We start from the raw sequence: 17,839 nt of genomic DNA, 5'->3' as shown, positions 1-17,839 counted from the left end.
TTTTATATTGCTATAAGTATGTAGAATTTTATTTCTCATTGTTGTAAGCATAATTGTTTTGCAGAGTGTAAACTTCCGGTTCATAGACCTTTCAGAAAAAATCTGTTTACAACGAAGAAACTCAAAAAAACTGTTGAAATTTGACGAAATTTAGTCCTTGTAAGTTAAAAAGAGAGAATTATAGACTAAGGAATTAAGATAATTTCGTTAAGAGTTTGATAAAACTTAAAAAGATCAGTGAGTCAGCAGCCTGAGCAGAGGTACAAAATTTACATTGTAGCAGGTTCCCCTTGCAAACAAATTCATACTTTTACTATTAGTATACACCATCGGATGTAAAACAATATTTGAGACCTGTGTTTCCTGGTGTCCCTATTCCTGATTAAATTGTTGTTTGATTTTTTATTTATCATCATACCTTCTGTTGAGGGAATTCATGGTATTGCCTATTAGGTCTGTTTGTCCAGATTACATATTCATCCTGGGTCTGTTTGCCCTGAGCTCATTTGCACATAGAGTACACACAGAGTGGGAGTGATGGCGAACTCTTTTCACTGATTTTGGAGAATAGCGGTGTGACACAGCGAATCATGGGTATCAGTGTTCCAGCTAGGTTTTCAAAAGAGCAGGGTGTCAATCCTGAAAAAGGGCATTTAACGCGCGATATGATAATATGAAAAGGGCATATTTTAATAAAAGATGTTAATCAAACATTTGTGTTTATTCGTTGAATCACAGGTTATACAAGAACAACATCTTTAGCCCATATAGAACTCTATCTTTCTACTTTTAAGGCTGAAAAACTTGTCAAGCAGCTTGTCACACAAGTTTTTTTTATCATTGCTTGGCACAGTTGAACTTTATATGCAGTATGTTTTGAAAGGAGATCTGTTTCATACTGTTTCTATGGTCTACCACATTTTACCAGTTTCACCTTTCTACCCCTGCTGTGCTTGATGGCAATACAGCACAAAACAGCTGTGCTCAGTAAATTCACAATTTTAGGATATAAAGCAACAGTGAAAAATAGTATCAAAAATAAAGAATACAGAAAAAGATGACCAAGGCACCCTACCAACACTGCTACTAAGACCCTCTTTAACTTTTCCCATAACTCAAAATAAATACCTAAACATATATATTCTTAAGCAAGAAGTATGGAGACACATTTTAGAATATGTAAATGGGTTACTCAATGCTAGGAAAAAAATCAGATTGAGTTATCTTTCTTTATTAGGGTGTGCTCCTTCTTTGGAGGATTATAAACGTACGTAAATATGATGTAAATATGATCACAATATGGCGGCCGATTTTGTTATTTTCGTATAAAAAATGAAGGCAGTCAATGACAAATACGTCTGAATTTTCTGTTTATTTTACAGAAAACAAGTAAAACAATGTCTTCAACGAATTTATAATGGTTTTCCAACTTTCTGTCATTACGTTTCTTCCATGAAACTACGGTAAACATCGCAAATTGTGCCCAAGTTGTATGCACATTTCTTCAAAGATATTAATTGCCGACTGACCGATTCTATTTGAACGAATTAATGTTGATGATCATTAATGACCCATCCGATAAACGGATTACCTATAACAACAGATTATGACACCAGTTGTAACCATTGATTAGCTTGGGGTGGTAAACAAAGTCATAATCTTTTCCCCAGGTAAAATTTAGTAATTAGCGTATCATATCAATACGCAAATTAATATGCAATCGATCTTCAAAAAAGGCAGGGCGCCCTGGAAACTGTAAAAAGGGCACAGGGCGCCACTCGGAAAAGGGCGGGCGCCGCGACCTCTGAAAACGGCCTAGCTGGAACACTGATTATACTCCCAATTTCCTCCAAAAATTCTCTCACAACACCACATGCCTGTTAATTGTCTGTTTCAGAATCAAATGCATCCTGGGTAACATTTTCAAAAGTGTACACCAAAAACGTTGTGATTGGTTAAAAATGTTATTAATTAGATATACAGTAGCCAATGAGACAACTATCTATCCAAATAACAATTTTAAAATAGAGGGTAAACCATTATAGGTCAATGTACGGCCTTCAACAAGGAGCCTTGGCTCACACCGAACAACAAGCTATAAAGGGCCCCAAAATTACTAGTGTAACCATTAAAACAGGAAAACCAAGGGTCTAATCTATATAAAAAAACGAGAAACACATATAAATTACATAAACAAACGACAACTACTGTACATCAGATTCCTGACTTAGGACAGGTGCAAACATTTGCAGCGGGATTAAACGTTTTAATGGATCCAAACCTTCTCCCTTTTCCTGAAACAATAGCATAACATCACAACATAGAAAAACACACGATAAAATATCAATTGGCAGGCCTAACTCAATCAATTAACAATGGAAATTCAACCAATGACATGACGTTATTTTCATTTTGGGTTAGGAATAATGAAATTACCTATGATTCCTTAGATCATTCCTTAGGCGAATTTGTTTATTAACCATTGGATGTACTAAAAATTAACGATGTGTGACAACATAATCGGAACATATTGATGTTGAAATTTATCCAGTACAAATTTAAGAGAAACATATAAAAGTGTTACATTGTATAAAAAGACTCTTATTTTTAAAAATTCATGATATTGATTAGCCAATATTAAAGCAATGACTTATTATGCTAATACATTTGTCCATGTTGTCAGGTGTAAGTTTTGTATATTGTGGGGCAGTAGTCAGGAGTGAGATGGTACTTACAATTATGACAATGTATACATGTACATTGTACATGTATTATATGCTTCTTGAATTGAACATGTTGAATAACAAAATGAATAAGGTTCATTCGACTATCAAAATTACAAGTAATTATCTTTATACTTATCTATCAAATAAGAATTGTTACATTTTATAATTTCAGTCACTACAGAATATGATCACATTGTCAAAAAAATTAAAACAACAGAGTTCAACAGGAAAGAAAGAAAATGAAGAAAATAAAAGAATATCCATCAGAGACAAACTATTGGTGAAAGGTAAATGAGATGGTTTCATTATGCCCCAGTTTTTTTGCCTGTATATTTTGATGAAATTTCAGTCATACATTATCAAAATTTATCCTAATGTAACAAATGACCATCCACCGTAACTATTTAAATGTACACAAAAGCCCGGGTGGATTTTGCTTTTTCCACTGGGCCACCTTGCACAACCCACACGTGCCCACTCCAACTACATGTATAATCTCTTTTTTTGTAAAACTATGGGTGGGCAGAGTGGACAAGCTAGAAATTTTGCCCACCTAGTGCCCACTCCCACTGTTGACAGAATGGACAAAGCAAAATCCACCTGAGCTGTAGTCATGGTAGTGTATGAATAGGTTTTCTTATATTTAATTTTCGTATCATTCATTTTAGGAAGTCAAATCATGCAAATTACATGAATTAATCATCAAATCAATTTTTCACCAAAATTCATTCAATTATGTAGCTATATACATGATATATATAGGTCAATTACATTTGCTTTTAAGTCCAAAAACAAAAATCCTGAGAAAGATAGTTTAACATTATGAAGATTAGAAGTGGTATTGCCATTGAGAGCATACATGTATTTAAGCAATCAAAGGTTACAGTAGGACATCAATAATAAGAAAAACCCATACTGTATAGTCAGCTATGAAAGGCAATTATAATTGTAGCCACCTTTTTCAAATCCTTTTTTGAACATGCTTCACAACATATTCAGAAAAATGTGATATTAAAAATGATGTTGACTACCATATATATGAAATCAGAGTTTGAACTGAGTTGTTTGTTTGCTTTTAAAATAAAGACATTGCATTGCAATTAAAATATGCAGACTAAGGGTGAGGGTGTAAAGTGGGGGGGGGGGGGGGGGGGTCAAGGCTTATGTTGCTTTATAATTATCTGATCTATTATAAATGCATTGAAATTTTACAGGTATCACTTGAAAAGTCACTGTTCATTATGTTTGCTTTAATCCCTAAAAGTAGTTTTATGTATGCTAAGTATCTGTAAGAGTAATCTTTTGTTATGATGTTTTCTTTTCTATTTACAGAGGTACAAGAAATGGAGGAACATTTACCTAAGACATGTAAAGTAAACTTTGAAGATCCCAATACTCTTCATAAGTTTTCTTTAATAATCACACCTGAAGATGGATTCTGGCATGGAGGAAAATTTAAATTTACGATAAATATACCTGACGAATATAATATATTGGTAAGATGAAATATGGGGCAGTACTGTTGATTCATTTATACATTTGTATAAATATTGTACATGTATGTGTATTTTTTGGAATAAAATTGAGAATGGAAAAGTCAAAGGCCACCAATATTTCATGGTTATAGAAGATTTGTACTGTGTTGAACAGTTAAATTCATGGTTTATCTTCACACATGAAATCATTATAAAATTGTAATATTACAAATAATAATCAGTGTTCTCCCCAGATATTTTATATAGCATCCTGGTACAAAAAATGTAAACAAGGAAATTTGAAATACCATCTTGTTTCTTAAAATTACAGCATCACATTCTTAACACAATATTTAGATAGCATCACATTTAGAAATATAGCACCACATTACCGCTAAAAGGCCCTGGGGAGAACACTGAATAATTATGAATCCATAGAAAGCATTTTAAAAAAGGATACTGTTGATGAAAGTTATTTACTTAATTACTTACTTACTGCCCTTGTACGCCATTGGCGTGTAGGGCAGTAACGAAGATTTTCCACTTTTGTCTGTGGTTGGCAGTTTTCTGTAGTGTGCCCCATGTCTGTTGGTATTTACTAGCCTCTGCCTCTACAGTTGTTCTCCATGTCATTTTGGGTCTTCCTCTCTTCCTTTTACCTTCTGGAGTCTAATGGAGTGCTGTCTTTGTGATATCCTCCTGGTTATTTGTCTCAAATCAATTTGGTCTGATATTCAAATTGTGATAAAAGCAAAGTGTTTAAAAAAAAGTAAGAAACCACAGTGTTCTCCCCAGAAATTTTGGATAGCGCTGTGGTAAGTGCGTAATTTTCGACAATTCTCAGTAACTTAGTCGCGGTGCGCAGTTTGTTTGTAATTGATTTGTTATGTGTTTTTCTTATATTATGCTATTGATGTTTTCTCTTGTATTGTTGTCCTCATCATGCTCATGGAAGTTATCCCTTTGTTTGTTAATGTTATTGTCTGGATATAGAAGAGTCTTTTTTTCTCCATTGTAAATTCATACTATCCTCATATTATCTGTGTATAAAACCCAAGAAGTCTTTTATCATGATGGGTCTATACCAGACTGCCTATGTTAAGATTTCGGTTACCGTTACAGCAACCCAGAAATTTGTCTAAAAGGCCCTGGGGAGAACACTGAATAATTATGAATCCATAGAAAGCATTTTAAAAAAGGATACTGTTGATGAAAGTTATTTACTTAATTACTTACTTACTGCCCTTGTACGCCATTGGCGTGTAGGGCAGTAATGAAGATTTTCCACTTTTGTCTGTGGTTGGCAGTTTTCTGTAGTGTGCCCCATGTCTGTTGGTATTTACTAGCCTCTGCCTCTACAGTTGTTCTCCATGTCATTTTGGGTCTTCCTCTCTTCCTTTTACCTTCTGGAGTCTAATGGAGTGCTGTCTTTGTGATATCCTCCTGGTTATTTGTCTCAAATCAATTTGGTCTGATATTCAAATTGTGATAAAAGCAAAGTGTTTAAAAAAAAGTAAGAAACCACAGTGTTCTCCCCAGAAATTTTGGATAGCGCTGTGGTAAGTGCGTAATTTTCGACAATTCTCAGTAACTTAGTCGCGGTGCGCAGTTTGTTTGTAATTGATTTGTTATGTGTTTTTCTTATATTATGCTATTGATGTTTTCTCTTGTATTGTTGTCCTCATCATGCTCATGGAAGTTATCCCTTTGTTTGTTAATGTTATTGTCTGGATATAGAAGAGTCTTTTTTTCTCCATTGTAAATTCATACTATCCTCATATTATCTGTGTATATGCTATTGATGTTTTCTCTTGTATTGTTGTCCTCATCATGCTCATGGAAGTTATCCCTTTGTTTGTTAATGTTATTGTCTGGATATAGAAGAGTCTTTTTTTCTCCATTGTAAATTCATACTATCCTCATATTATCTGTGTATAAAACCCAAGAAGTCTTTTATCATGATGGGTCTATACCAGACTGCCTATGTTAAGATTTCGGTTACCGTTACAGCAACCCAGAAATTTGTCTAAAAGGCCCTGGGGAGAACACTGAATAATTATGAATCCATAGAAAGCATTTTAAAAAAGGATACTGTTGATGAAAGTTATTTACTTAATTACTTACTTACTGCCCTTGTACGCCATTGGCGTGTAGGGCAGTAACGAAGATTTTCCACTTTTGTCTGTGGTTGGCAGTTTTCTGTAGTGTGCCCCATGTCTGTTGGTATTTACTAGCCTCTGCCTCTACAGTTGTTCTCCATGTCATTTTGGGTCTTCCTCTCTTCCTTTTACCTTCTGGAGTCTAATGGAGTGCTGTCTTTGTGATATCCTCCTGGTTATTTGTCTCAAATCAATTTGGTCTGATATTCAAATTGTGATAAAAGCAAAGTGTTTAAAAAAAAGTAAGAAACCACAGTGTTCTCCCCAGAAATTTTGGATAGCGCTGTGGTAAGTGCGTAATTTTCGACAATTCTCAGTAACTTAGTCGCGGTGCGCAGTTTGTTTGTAATTGATTTGTTATGTGTTTTTCTTATATTATGCTATTGATGTTTTCTCTTGTATTGTTGTCCTCATCATGCTCATGGAAGTTATCCCTTTGTTTGTTAATGTTATTGTCTGGATATAGAAGAGTCTTTTTTTCTCCATTGTAAATTCATACTATCCTCATATTATCTGTGTATAAAACCCAAGAAGTCTTTTATCATGATGGGTCTATACCAGACTGCCTATGTTAAGATTTCGGTTACCGTTACAGCAACCCAGAAATTTGTTTAACAAGAATTGAATATCTAGAGGTCACGTACAATAAAATCTGATAGTTCCAAACAAACTCTCTAGATCTGTATACAGAAAAAAAACTCCATATATGAAACATTATTATCAGGCCTCTAGGACAGGCACAAAATAAATGTTCCTTTTCTTCATGAACATTTAAACATCCTGATATTATCTTCAGTCTTGACACTACCTGACACATTACCATGATTACACTTTGGTCCAACTAGTCTTTGGTCATCCAAGGAATAACAAGGAATTCATATAATCTGATATTGCTTGTACATGAGCTCTGTCTAAGCTGTGGGTGGAACAAAAACATTTGTACCTACCCAGTGGAAGACATACAACATTATTTTACCAAACAGTTTATTAAAAAAAAATGTTCATAGATATAAGAAGATGTGGTATGAGTTCCAATAAGACAACTTTTAATCCAAGTCCAAATTTGTAAAAGTAAACCTTTACATCAATGTACTGTCTTCAACACCAAGCTTTGGCTCACACCGAACAGCAAGCTTTAAAGGGCCCTTAAAATGACAAGTGTTGAACCATTTCAACAGGGAAACCAACGGTCTAATATAATTTATATAAAAAACGAGAATTATAATGAAAGGATATTTATTGCAGCCTCCTGTTGTGACATGCCAAACTAGAATATGGCATCCAAATATTGATGAAGAAGGAGAGGTCTGTCTTAGTTTATTACGCCAAAGTTCTTATGACAGTTTAGGTAAGTTTATTACAATAAAGTTCTTATGACAGTTTAGGTAAGGTTAAAGTTTATTACATTAAATATAAAAAAGAAGATGTGTTTTTTTTTCCAATGAGATAACTCTTCACATGAGACCAAATGACACAGAAATTAACAGCTATAGGTCACCATACTGCACATAACACATAGTCAGTTTAAAAAGGCCCTGAAATAACATATTTCAAAAATAGTTCAAACAAGAAAATTAACAGCCTAATTTATGTACAAAATAATGAATGAAAAACAGATATGTAACACAGCAACAAATGACGACCGCTGAATTACAGACTCCTGACTTGGGACAGACAAATAGAGAGTGTAAACAAGTTAATAGGTGCCCAAACCTCCCCTAATCCTAGGTGGTGCAACAGAACAATACAAGACAGTTCATAAGTAAGATTAGATAGAGTTCAATTGAGATACGATATCTTCATGATCTTTGCTGGATAAAGGGGTAAAGTTGTGCATTTGTGCATCTTGTTCAGTCAGTATTTTATAAGATTTGAACAAATAACACATATGAAATTGTAATTTATAATAGATAAAAATGATTATGTATTTTTACATCAATTTGCAAACTATATGTAAACAAATTCGCATATAACCATATATATTGTAAGGGTTATTGTATGAGTGTTCAAAATTTTTCAATAATAGTTAATGCAATTCTTACATATCATATACACTGGTACTAATTTATATAACTGATACACTGATTAATTCATAATATTGAGGTTACACTTTCAATACAATCTTTTATATTTTCATTGAAAACATTAAACACATCGTTTTAAGAAAGTTCAGAGAGATCAGATTTTTAGACGAGTTAAGAACCATGAATTTGTTCCCTTTGGGAAATTTTGAAGACTTTTATTACAGTTCATGGAAATATACAAATGCAATAAACACAATGAAACATAACACAACGTTTAGTTGTACTTACCATGTTAAACTGGTATGTATAATTTGATATAAATATTGCTATTTATTTTGTTTTTAGGTTGGGCTCCTACAAGAAGATTAAAAGATGTGATATGGGGGTTAAATTCTTTGTTTGCTGTAAGTATGCCATAATTAAGGAATAACAGTACTGTAGAATAGTTGCCACCGTCAATTGTCGATTTGACAGGCACAAATGTAGTATTACTAGTGACTCGTAGCAGGGACAGTAAAACGGACAATTGCGACCGTCAAATCAAAATTGATGGTGGCAACTCTTCAACTACAGTATTGTTATTCCGAATTTCATGCATTTTAAAAACAAGTAATATGTTAGAGCTTGAACAAATGTATAAATTTGACAAACAAATAAATTCCGCAAATCTTCATGAATGATTTTGGCTCAAAGACACTGTGGATAAACCTGATGTTATACAAATCAAAACTTACAAACTGGAGGTTATTTCGTTACCTCTACGCTTCAAATTCCAAACTAATTACATTTAAATGGTGAATTCGAGGTAGGTGTTGTTTTATTTTTGATAATATTGTAATAATCGAACATTTGTTGATCCAATCAATTCAAAATGGCAGGTCCCTCCTTAGTTACGCCTGGTCAACTGTGGATTTGATGGTAACTTTTAGCCAATGAAAAAAATTGTTACATAAAAATTGCATTAGAATGCTTGTTTGATAGGTTAAATGTTTCATTAAAAAGGAAATTACCACAATCGTCATTTTTGTTCTGGGAAAAAAACTAATAAAAAGTCTATATTGTTCCAGAATAATGTTTTAATAACTATCACATAAACTGACATAGTCTGGGGGGCGTATGTGTTAAAGTTTTTGTACAAGGTAGTTTTTGATGTAGTTGAAGTCCAATCAGTTTGAAACTTGATAAATATCTTCCCTACGATATGATCTTTCTAATTTTAGTGTCAAATTAGAGTTTTGACCCCATTTCATGGTCCACTGAACATAAAAAATGATAGTGTGAGTACGGCATCTGCATACTATGATATGGACACACTCTTGTTACTCCTGAAAATTGCGCAAAATAAACATTGATAAATAGTGAAGTAGTTGGTTTGCAATAACTTGTTAAGAGAAGTTAGTATATATTGTGTACAATAATGAAGTATCACTTTAGAAAAAGGATTTATCTCCCCTACATTACACAAAATATTATAGGAAAGTTTAAATTTAAAAGCTGATTTCAAGTCATTTTAGAAGTAATTTCTCATTCTTTTCCAGTTTAAATTAAAATATTTTAAAAAACATTTTTTTTTTATCTATTTTGTTGTTTCTTGTAAACTGAAACATCAAACTATATAGATATATAACAATAACCTTTCATGTCTTTCTTGTGATATTTTTTTGTAAATTCAAAGACTTAAGTGTTTTTCTTTTTCTCTGCAGTACTTTTTTTCAAACATTGTAAGAATTTTTCTAGATTCTAGATATTGTAAAGTGGATTTTGAAAGGTTATGGTTGGTGGGTGGAAGTTAGTAATAGAGTTTTAAGAAATTAAAGAATATCCTGTTATAATTTAATGATTTCTGAGATAGGGTAAAGTGTTATCCCGATGAAAATTACACACATATTGTCAACATGTACAATCTGTAACACATTTATACCTGGGAAATAACATAAAAGATATGGAATATGAGTGTTAGCTTCTTCAGTAAACAATGTTTGAAAAAAAATATTGAATATATATCTCAATATTATTATTATTATTTTTTATGCCCCATTTATGAGCATTATGTTTTCTGGTCTGTGCATCCATCTGTTTGTTCGTTCATCCCGCTTCAGGTTAAAGTTTTTGGTAGAGGTAGTTTTTGATGACGTTGAAGTCCAATCAACTTGAAACTTAGTACACATGTTCCTTTTGATATGATCTTTCTAATTTTAATGCCAAATTAGAGATTTTACCCCCATTTTCACGGTCCACTAAACATAGAAAATGATAGTGCATATATTGTATAACCTACCGGAGGTGACCTTGTGTAAACCGGAAGCAGTTATTTTGTTTGTATTAATTGTTACAGTAGTTAATTATGATATTTGTATAATTTCAGGATTTATTAAATTTTGATGATCCATTAAATGTAGATGCAGCAGATCATTATAGCAGGAATAAGGTAAGACCATTGTAGCAGGAATAAGGTAAATAAAAAACACAGAAAAAAGATATTATTTTACCGAATGGCTTTTAATCATATATATCTACAGCAGATTCAGGAAAATGCAAGATTTTCAAACTACTGAGATTTAAGATAGCTCTGCATAAATATATATTTATCAGATTTCAGAATAAACATGATAAAAGATCATGTTATAATACTCACTCAGCTTAATTTTCACATTAATAAAAACCACGCAATAATTTCTGTATTTTTAGTTTATTAAATAAGTAAATATGGTATGATTTCTTATTAATGAGACAAGTATTCACACGAGATTAAATAATCTGTATAATAGAAAATATTGGCCAACCTCTGGCTTTAACCTGAGTTAAACCTATATGATGTTAAACTATAAAAAGCCCTACATAACAATATGTAAAACAATTCAAAATAAAAAACCAACAACCTAATATAATTAATGTTAAAAGCAACAACGAAAAACAAATATGATTTACAGCCACATACGACAATAATACAGCTATATATCTATATTTAACATCTTAGAGTAACTAAGTTTCATGATTTCATACACAACATGTAGTTGTATATTTTTCCTGTTTCATAGATACCTACAAAAAAATATATTGAAGTACATGTACCATACAGATAAACCTTATATTAATATCAGGAGAGACAAATAACCATAGCAATAATGCTAAGAAATTTGGCACAAATAAAGAAGCACTTCTTTCAAAATACCTTGATTCATGGGGCACCCATTGTGTTGCTGGAGCAAATATAAACCTGTCAATTAGCCACGTTAGCCACTTTTAGTGGTTATAGTAGTGAAAATAGTAGAGGGGTATTAAAGTTAAGACAAGTTGAAAATAGGGGCCTCGGTGGCGGAGTGGTCTAAGTAGTTCCTACCGTAATCAGTAGCCAGTCAACACTGGGGTTGTGAGTTTGAACCCATCTCCTGCAGGTGCACTCGACTCCAATCTTAATTAACTAGGATTGTCAGTTTTCCTATCGAAGGTCAGTGGTTTTCTCCCGGCACTCCGGCTTCCTCCACCAATAAAAACTGGACCCCACGAAATAGCCTAAATGCGGTGCTTAAAAATGGCGTTAAAACACCTAATATAAAAAAAATCAACAAGTTGAAAATATTGATAGTCATGTGACTCGGATATTCCATGGTGCTGTGGTTTTAGGGAACCAGTGCTTTGTGAAAATACAGGGTTGCACTTTGAGTCATGCTAGAAGTAGTAATGTATCGATATTATTTTTAATTTCACTATAATTATTTTTATTTTTCAGGAATCATTCAAAACCAAAGTGAAGGAATACATAACTATGTATGCCACTAGATAGTGATTCATAAAACCTCCTGTTATTGCCATGTGTTCATTTATCAAGACTTCATTTTACATCATGCCCCTTCTTAAGTAAAGGGAGATAATTTGATATTCAGGTGATCTGATACCTTATAAAGGTGTGCTGAATATTTGAGAATGAGGCGAGTTGTAAGAAAAGAAAATGTTCTCTCATCAGTTGACATGGAATTTGTGATAAGTTGTGAAAATGATTTGCCGTGAACCAGTACGTTAGAGATTGCTACACGTATGATAATGTATGTAGTTTGACTGCTTTATATTTACCATTTTATCCTGCCAGCTCAGTGATTATTGATTTTTTTTATTTTAAGTACATAATTCATGAAATAAAGAATACAGTACTAGTATTGAATAAGATAGTAGTGTACAAACTGTATAGAATAATTTTTTTTGTGAAATTAAATTATTTATTGGAATAATGAAAATTAAGAAATTGATATATTTCCTGTTTAACATGTTTAACAGACAACACTTTGAGATTACTGTGGTCTCACTATTAATTTTAGAAAACAGATTTTCCTGAGTAAAGTTGATCCACAAATATAAATGTTCAATGAAGTTCCCATTTTCTATAGGCTTTGTGTTGTTTTGGCAAATCCAGGATATCAAATATTCACAAAAATACAATTTGTTCCCACAAAAATTAATCAATCCACAGTATTTAACATATTTAATGTGATTTCAATTAAATGCAACACCAACATAAATAATTCTATTAGATTATAAATAAAATTTTTGAATTTCAAAACAATTTCATTTTTAGCTCAGCTGGCCCGAAGAGCCAAATGAGCTTTTCTCATCACTTGGTGTCCGGCATCCGTGGTCCGTCGTCGTTAACTTTTACAAAAATCTTCTCCTCTGAAACTGCTTGGCCAAATTTAACCAAACATGGGCCAAAATCATTATTAGGGTATCTAGTTTAAAAATTTTGTCCGGTGACCCGGCCAACCAACCAAGATGGACGCCATGGCTAAAAATAGAACATAGGGGTAATATGCAGTTTTTGGCTTATAATTTAAAAACCAAAGCATTTAGAGCAAATCGGACGGGGTAAAATTGTTAATCAGGTCAAGATCTATCTGCCCTGAAATTTTGAGATGAATTGGACAACCCGTTGATAGGTTGCTGCCCCTGAGTTGGTAATTTTAATGAAATTTTGCTGTTTTTGGTTATTATCTTGAATATTATTATAGATAGAGATAATCTGTAAACAGCAAAAATGTTCAGCAATGTACGATCTACAAATAAGTCAACAAGATCAAAATGGTCTGTTGATCCCTTTAGGAGTTATTGCCCTTTATAGTCAATTTTTAACCATTTTTAGTAAATCTTAGTCATCTTTTACAAAAATCTTCTCCTCTGAAACTACTGGGCCAAATTAAACCAAACTTGGCCACAATCATCATTGGGGTATCTAGTTTAAAAAGTGTGTCCGGTGACCTAACCAACCAACCAAGATGGCCACCATGGCTTAAAATAGAACATAGGGGTGAAATGTAGATTTTGGCTTATAACTCTGAAACCGCAGCCTTTAGAGCAAATCTGACAAGGTTTAAAATTGTTTATCAGTTAAAGATCTATCTGCCCTGAAATTTTCAGATGAATCTGACAACCCGTTGTTGGGTTGCTGCCCCTGAATTGGTAATTTTAAGGAAATTTTGCTGTTTTTGGTTATTACAGTATCTTGAATATTATTATATATAGAGATAAACTGTAAACATCAATAATGTTCAGCAAAGTAAGATCTACAAATAAGTCAACATGACGGAAATGGTCAATTGACCCCTAAGGAGTTATTGTCCTTTATAGTCAATTTTAAAAAATTTTCATAAAATATGTAAATTTTAACTAACATTTTCCACTGAAACTACTGGGCCAAGTTCATTATAGATAGAGATAATTGTAAGCAGCAAGGATGTTCAGTAAAGTAAGATGTACAAACACATCACCATCACCAAAACACAATTTTGTCATGATCCATCTGCTTACTTTGTTTAATATTCACATAGACAGGGTTTCCGCTGGCGGTCGCCATTTTCGCAATTTGCGAAAAAATAATAATTGTGGCGATTAAAATTCGTCATTGGCGAAAGAATTTGGCGACAGAAATATATATATAACGATATATTTTCCTCCGTCTTGTTTATTTACTTTTTTCGAGTTTCTTAGACTTTACCCGATCAGACAATACTCGGAATTCACCTTGACCTCATTAAGATTTGGACAGGAAATCAATAATAAGCTGATTGCATTTTATACCTATCGACAACAAAGGACTAATTAATAAAGGTGTTGATTGAATTGTTTGACAAAATGATATGGTTAATTAGCTTCCGCTAAATGTCATATACATAATTTATTTACCACTTTGCGACGCACTTGTTTGAAGCAAACTTTTGACGTCTCCTCTCCTTTTAAAGATAGTTTAGCAAAGAAAGCTGTTGTGACGAAAAATGTTCAAAAGCAAGAAAAATCTCTGATTTAAAATTTAAATTATCCTTTGACTTTAATATAGGTTATTGATTAGGGAGACTACTTTAAAGTCGTTTTAGTGACACACGTGTTTCAGACATAGTTTTAATACGTCTCAACTTTTTCATTTACGATGGTCAAGAAAAGAAAATTGTCGTTATGAAGAAATCTATCCAAAGGTTAAGAACAACCCCTCGAATGAGAGTAACCCTTCAATGTAATTACTACACATGAAATGAGGGATCAATTTCATGAGACAAGCTTTTGTTTTGTTGTAAAAACCACGTCTTAGTACAAAAGGGCACATCAGTATTTTTCTTTTAAAGAAACTTTCCCTACTACGAACTATACTGGTATTATATGATCAAAATATGTCCATTAATTGTGTTATATTCCAGGACTTATATCTTCTTTATTATTAAAAGTATAGTTGCCCCCTCATTTAGAAATTTAGAAAAGTTGTTTAAACTACAATGAATATTTTTCCCTTTTACTAAGTTAAAAAAAAATATGTTGTTTTAAAGTAAATGTTTAGTGTTTATTCATTAAAATGTAGACTCTAAAATAAGTTTGAGAGAATAATCATAGACACTATGGCGCAAAATCATCTTATTTAAGGAAAGGGGGGGGGGTAGAAAAAAAGGTAAATTTTAAACGAAAAATATATTTATGCTACTTGGCGAAAAAAATAATAAAGTGGCTAAAAATATATTGTTTTGGCGAAAGAGGTGGCGAAAAAAATAATTGACCCAGGGGAAACCCTGCACATAGACCAAGGTGAGCGACACAGGCTCTTTAGAGCCTCTAGTTCAGTGATACAAAAATTGTTAAAAAAAGATGGTTAGTTTGGGAAAATTTTAATTAAAAGAATACCATACACTGATCAGTTTTAAAATCTTCAAGTGTTGTATATTATTTGTTCATTAATTAAATATTTGAAAATGAATTAATTACTATTTGAATGTAAATCTGGAAGTTTTGTTGGCTAGTTATTATGTGGTTATCTAAACTACTGAAAATATTCAAACAATTCTTATCTGAGAGTAAAACTACTTTAACTGAATGATAGTTCTGTTTATTTACTCAGGGTTATGTTTAGATGGTATCAGTTTGTGTATTTGTACAATGAAATACAGATTGTGCACACGGAAATTGTTAAATTATTTTTTTTATTATGATCATGTCTTTAACTGCTTTTTTTATGTAAATTTGTTTAGCTCTGGGTAAGGCTACAATAACTGGCTGTTCATTCCTTCAGATTTAAAAAAAAAAACAAAAACAAAAGTTAGATTAAAGTAGGCACACTTTTCCACCTAGAGCAAAAATAAGAGAATATTTCTAGATTTTCATTACAGATTTAATGCCATGATGTAAGTGTCAGTGCTAATATATCTAACCCTTGTCCATAAAAATGTGATTATAACAACTTGTTGTTGAACATGTGTTGAAGCGTATTTATTTATCCGAATGTTATAGTATTGTAACATTAACATTTATACCCATAACCCTGTTTGTACAGAATTGATCAGTAACATTTTAAATAAGTTGTCCTAAATTGAGTGTTTTGGGGACTTTTTTCAAGTTTCATTTGTATTTCAGAACTCTTTGATACACAAATTAAAATTTTCATTTTGTATTTTCTATATAAAATGTATATGGTAAAGCACCTTTTCATTATAATCTTTACTTGACTCGTGGATGACTATAGTTTAGAGCTTCATTTAAATTTTATGTTTGTTTTACATTATTAAGGTCTTTTTGATAGACTTGAAAAGGGATTATATATGATTTTGTAGTTTATGATTGTAATTTATTGCTGTACACAGGGTTCTTTTTTCTATCATGACCTCCTTTTACATTTGTTTTGATGATTTTTGTTCAGTTTTGCATTGAAATCTATATCTCCTCAAAAATCGGTGATAATTGACAATTATAAATCGTTTTGCATTGTGCTTCAGTTTTTTTATGTTTCAGAATATTTAAGAATTCTGTGTAGATTCATATCCTCTGTTAATTAAAATATGATTGACTACATTTGTACATTATATTTGCATAATGTCTATTAAGTTAAACAATAACTGTACTTTCAGAAATTTTTGCATGGACTTATTGTTGATTGTTGCACAAAAAGAGACTTATTCAAGTAATTTGCAAGATTTTAGGAATGCCGCAAACAATTTAACAAAAAGAGACTAATTTGAGAATAATTTGCAAGATTTTAGGAATGCCGCAAACAAATTCAGCTATCAAAATGGGGTTTATATGGCTCCGCCAATTTATGGTCTATGTCATATAGTTTTACCATTGTTTTTCATTCGCCATTCTGTCATTATGCTATTAACAAATATACCGATTTTTTTTCTAAATGCCTTCACACATTAATCTTGATATGATGAGTTTCTGATTTAGTTGTCATTTAGTTCAGCTCTGCTGATTTGTGTCAAAATTAGAGACTATACCTTTGAATATTTTGTGAAAATAAAGTGTAATACAGACTTTTTTCTGAATACCTTGACTGTTGAGCTGTTTAAGCATGTAAGTCTACTATAATGAGTAACAGATCAAGTTTATGTTTGGTTGATCAACACTGTTTTTTTCCCCGAAATTACAATCTTTAGCATGTTTAAACTTTGAAAAAATCCACTCCTAAAAATGGCTTCAAGCTATTTTTGCAAGAGGCTATTCATGTCATTCCAACACATCTAATTTTATTGCAAAAGATATCCTGTTCAAAAAAGATTTGTCATTAAAAAACATTGCAAAAAATTCTGAATTTACAGTATCTTTTATTCATAGAAAACTATACATGTCATAATTGCAAAATGTAATGAAATAAATGAATTTATAAAAAATATTATATCCTTTTTTTCCTATTGCTTCCATTAAATATGGTTATTGTTTGTTTGTACATATGTTGATATTTGTTATTTTATTTAAATGGCAACCGAATGTGGCTGTATTAGATGACCACACATTTGTTAGCTTACCAGACCCAATTGTCCAATGTAAACTCATTGCAGCCATTGTCATCTTACCTTTGAGATGTAATTGCTAAGCCAATCAGAATGGTTGTTAACATTATATACATGAATCTACCAAACACTAAATGGTCACCACATCATTTGATTTGCTTAGACATTGATGTAACAGTTTGACCAAATAGAACTAAACTTTTA

General features: G+C 32.1%; 1 protein-coding gene across 1 annotated transcript; it reads left to right on the top strand.

Moving 5' to 3' along the window:
• Positions 1–52: 52 nt before the first annotated feature.
• On the top strand, positions 53–16,173 carry LOC139503887 (NEDD8-conjugating enzyme UBE2F-like). The gene is made up of 8 exons (XM_071293879.1): positions 53–159; positions 2,899–3,013; positions 4,059–4,222; positions 7,606–7,708; positions 8,730–8,788; positions 10,750–10,812; positions 12,115–12,962; positions 15,472–16,173. Exons 2-7 carry the CDS (start codon positions 2,911–2,913, stop codon positions 12,166–12,168), a joined length of 546 nt encoding a protein of 181 aa, XP_071149980.1. The 5' UTR covers positions 53–159; positions 2,899–2,910; the 3' UTR covers positions 12,169–12,962; positions 15,472–16,173.
• Positions 16,174–17,839: the final 1,666 nt, after the last annotated feature.

Source organism: Mytilus edulis, chromosome 14, assembly GCF_963676685.1.
Source record: "Mytilus edulis chromosome 14, xbMytEdul2.2, whole genome shotgun sequence".
Lineage (NCBI taxonomy): Eukaryota > Metazoa > Mollusca > Bivalvia > Mytilida > Mytilidae > Mytilus > Mytilus edulis.
This window is presented reverse-complemented; position numbering and strand designations above follow the sequence as displayed.

Coding starts and splice junctions, on each gene's coding strand:
- LOC139503887 (XM_071293879.1), top strand. CDS start 2,911: ATGATCACATTGTCAAAAAAATTAAAACAACAGAGTTCAACAGGAAAG. Junction 3,014..4,058: donor AGACAAACTATTGGTGAAAG/GTAAATGAGATG, acceptor TTCTATTTACAG/AGGTACAAGAAATGGAGGAA. Junction 4,223..7,605: donor CTGACGAATATAATATATTG/GTAAGATGAAAT, acceptor TATTTATTGCAG/CCTCCTGTTGTGACATGCCA.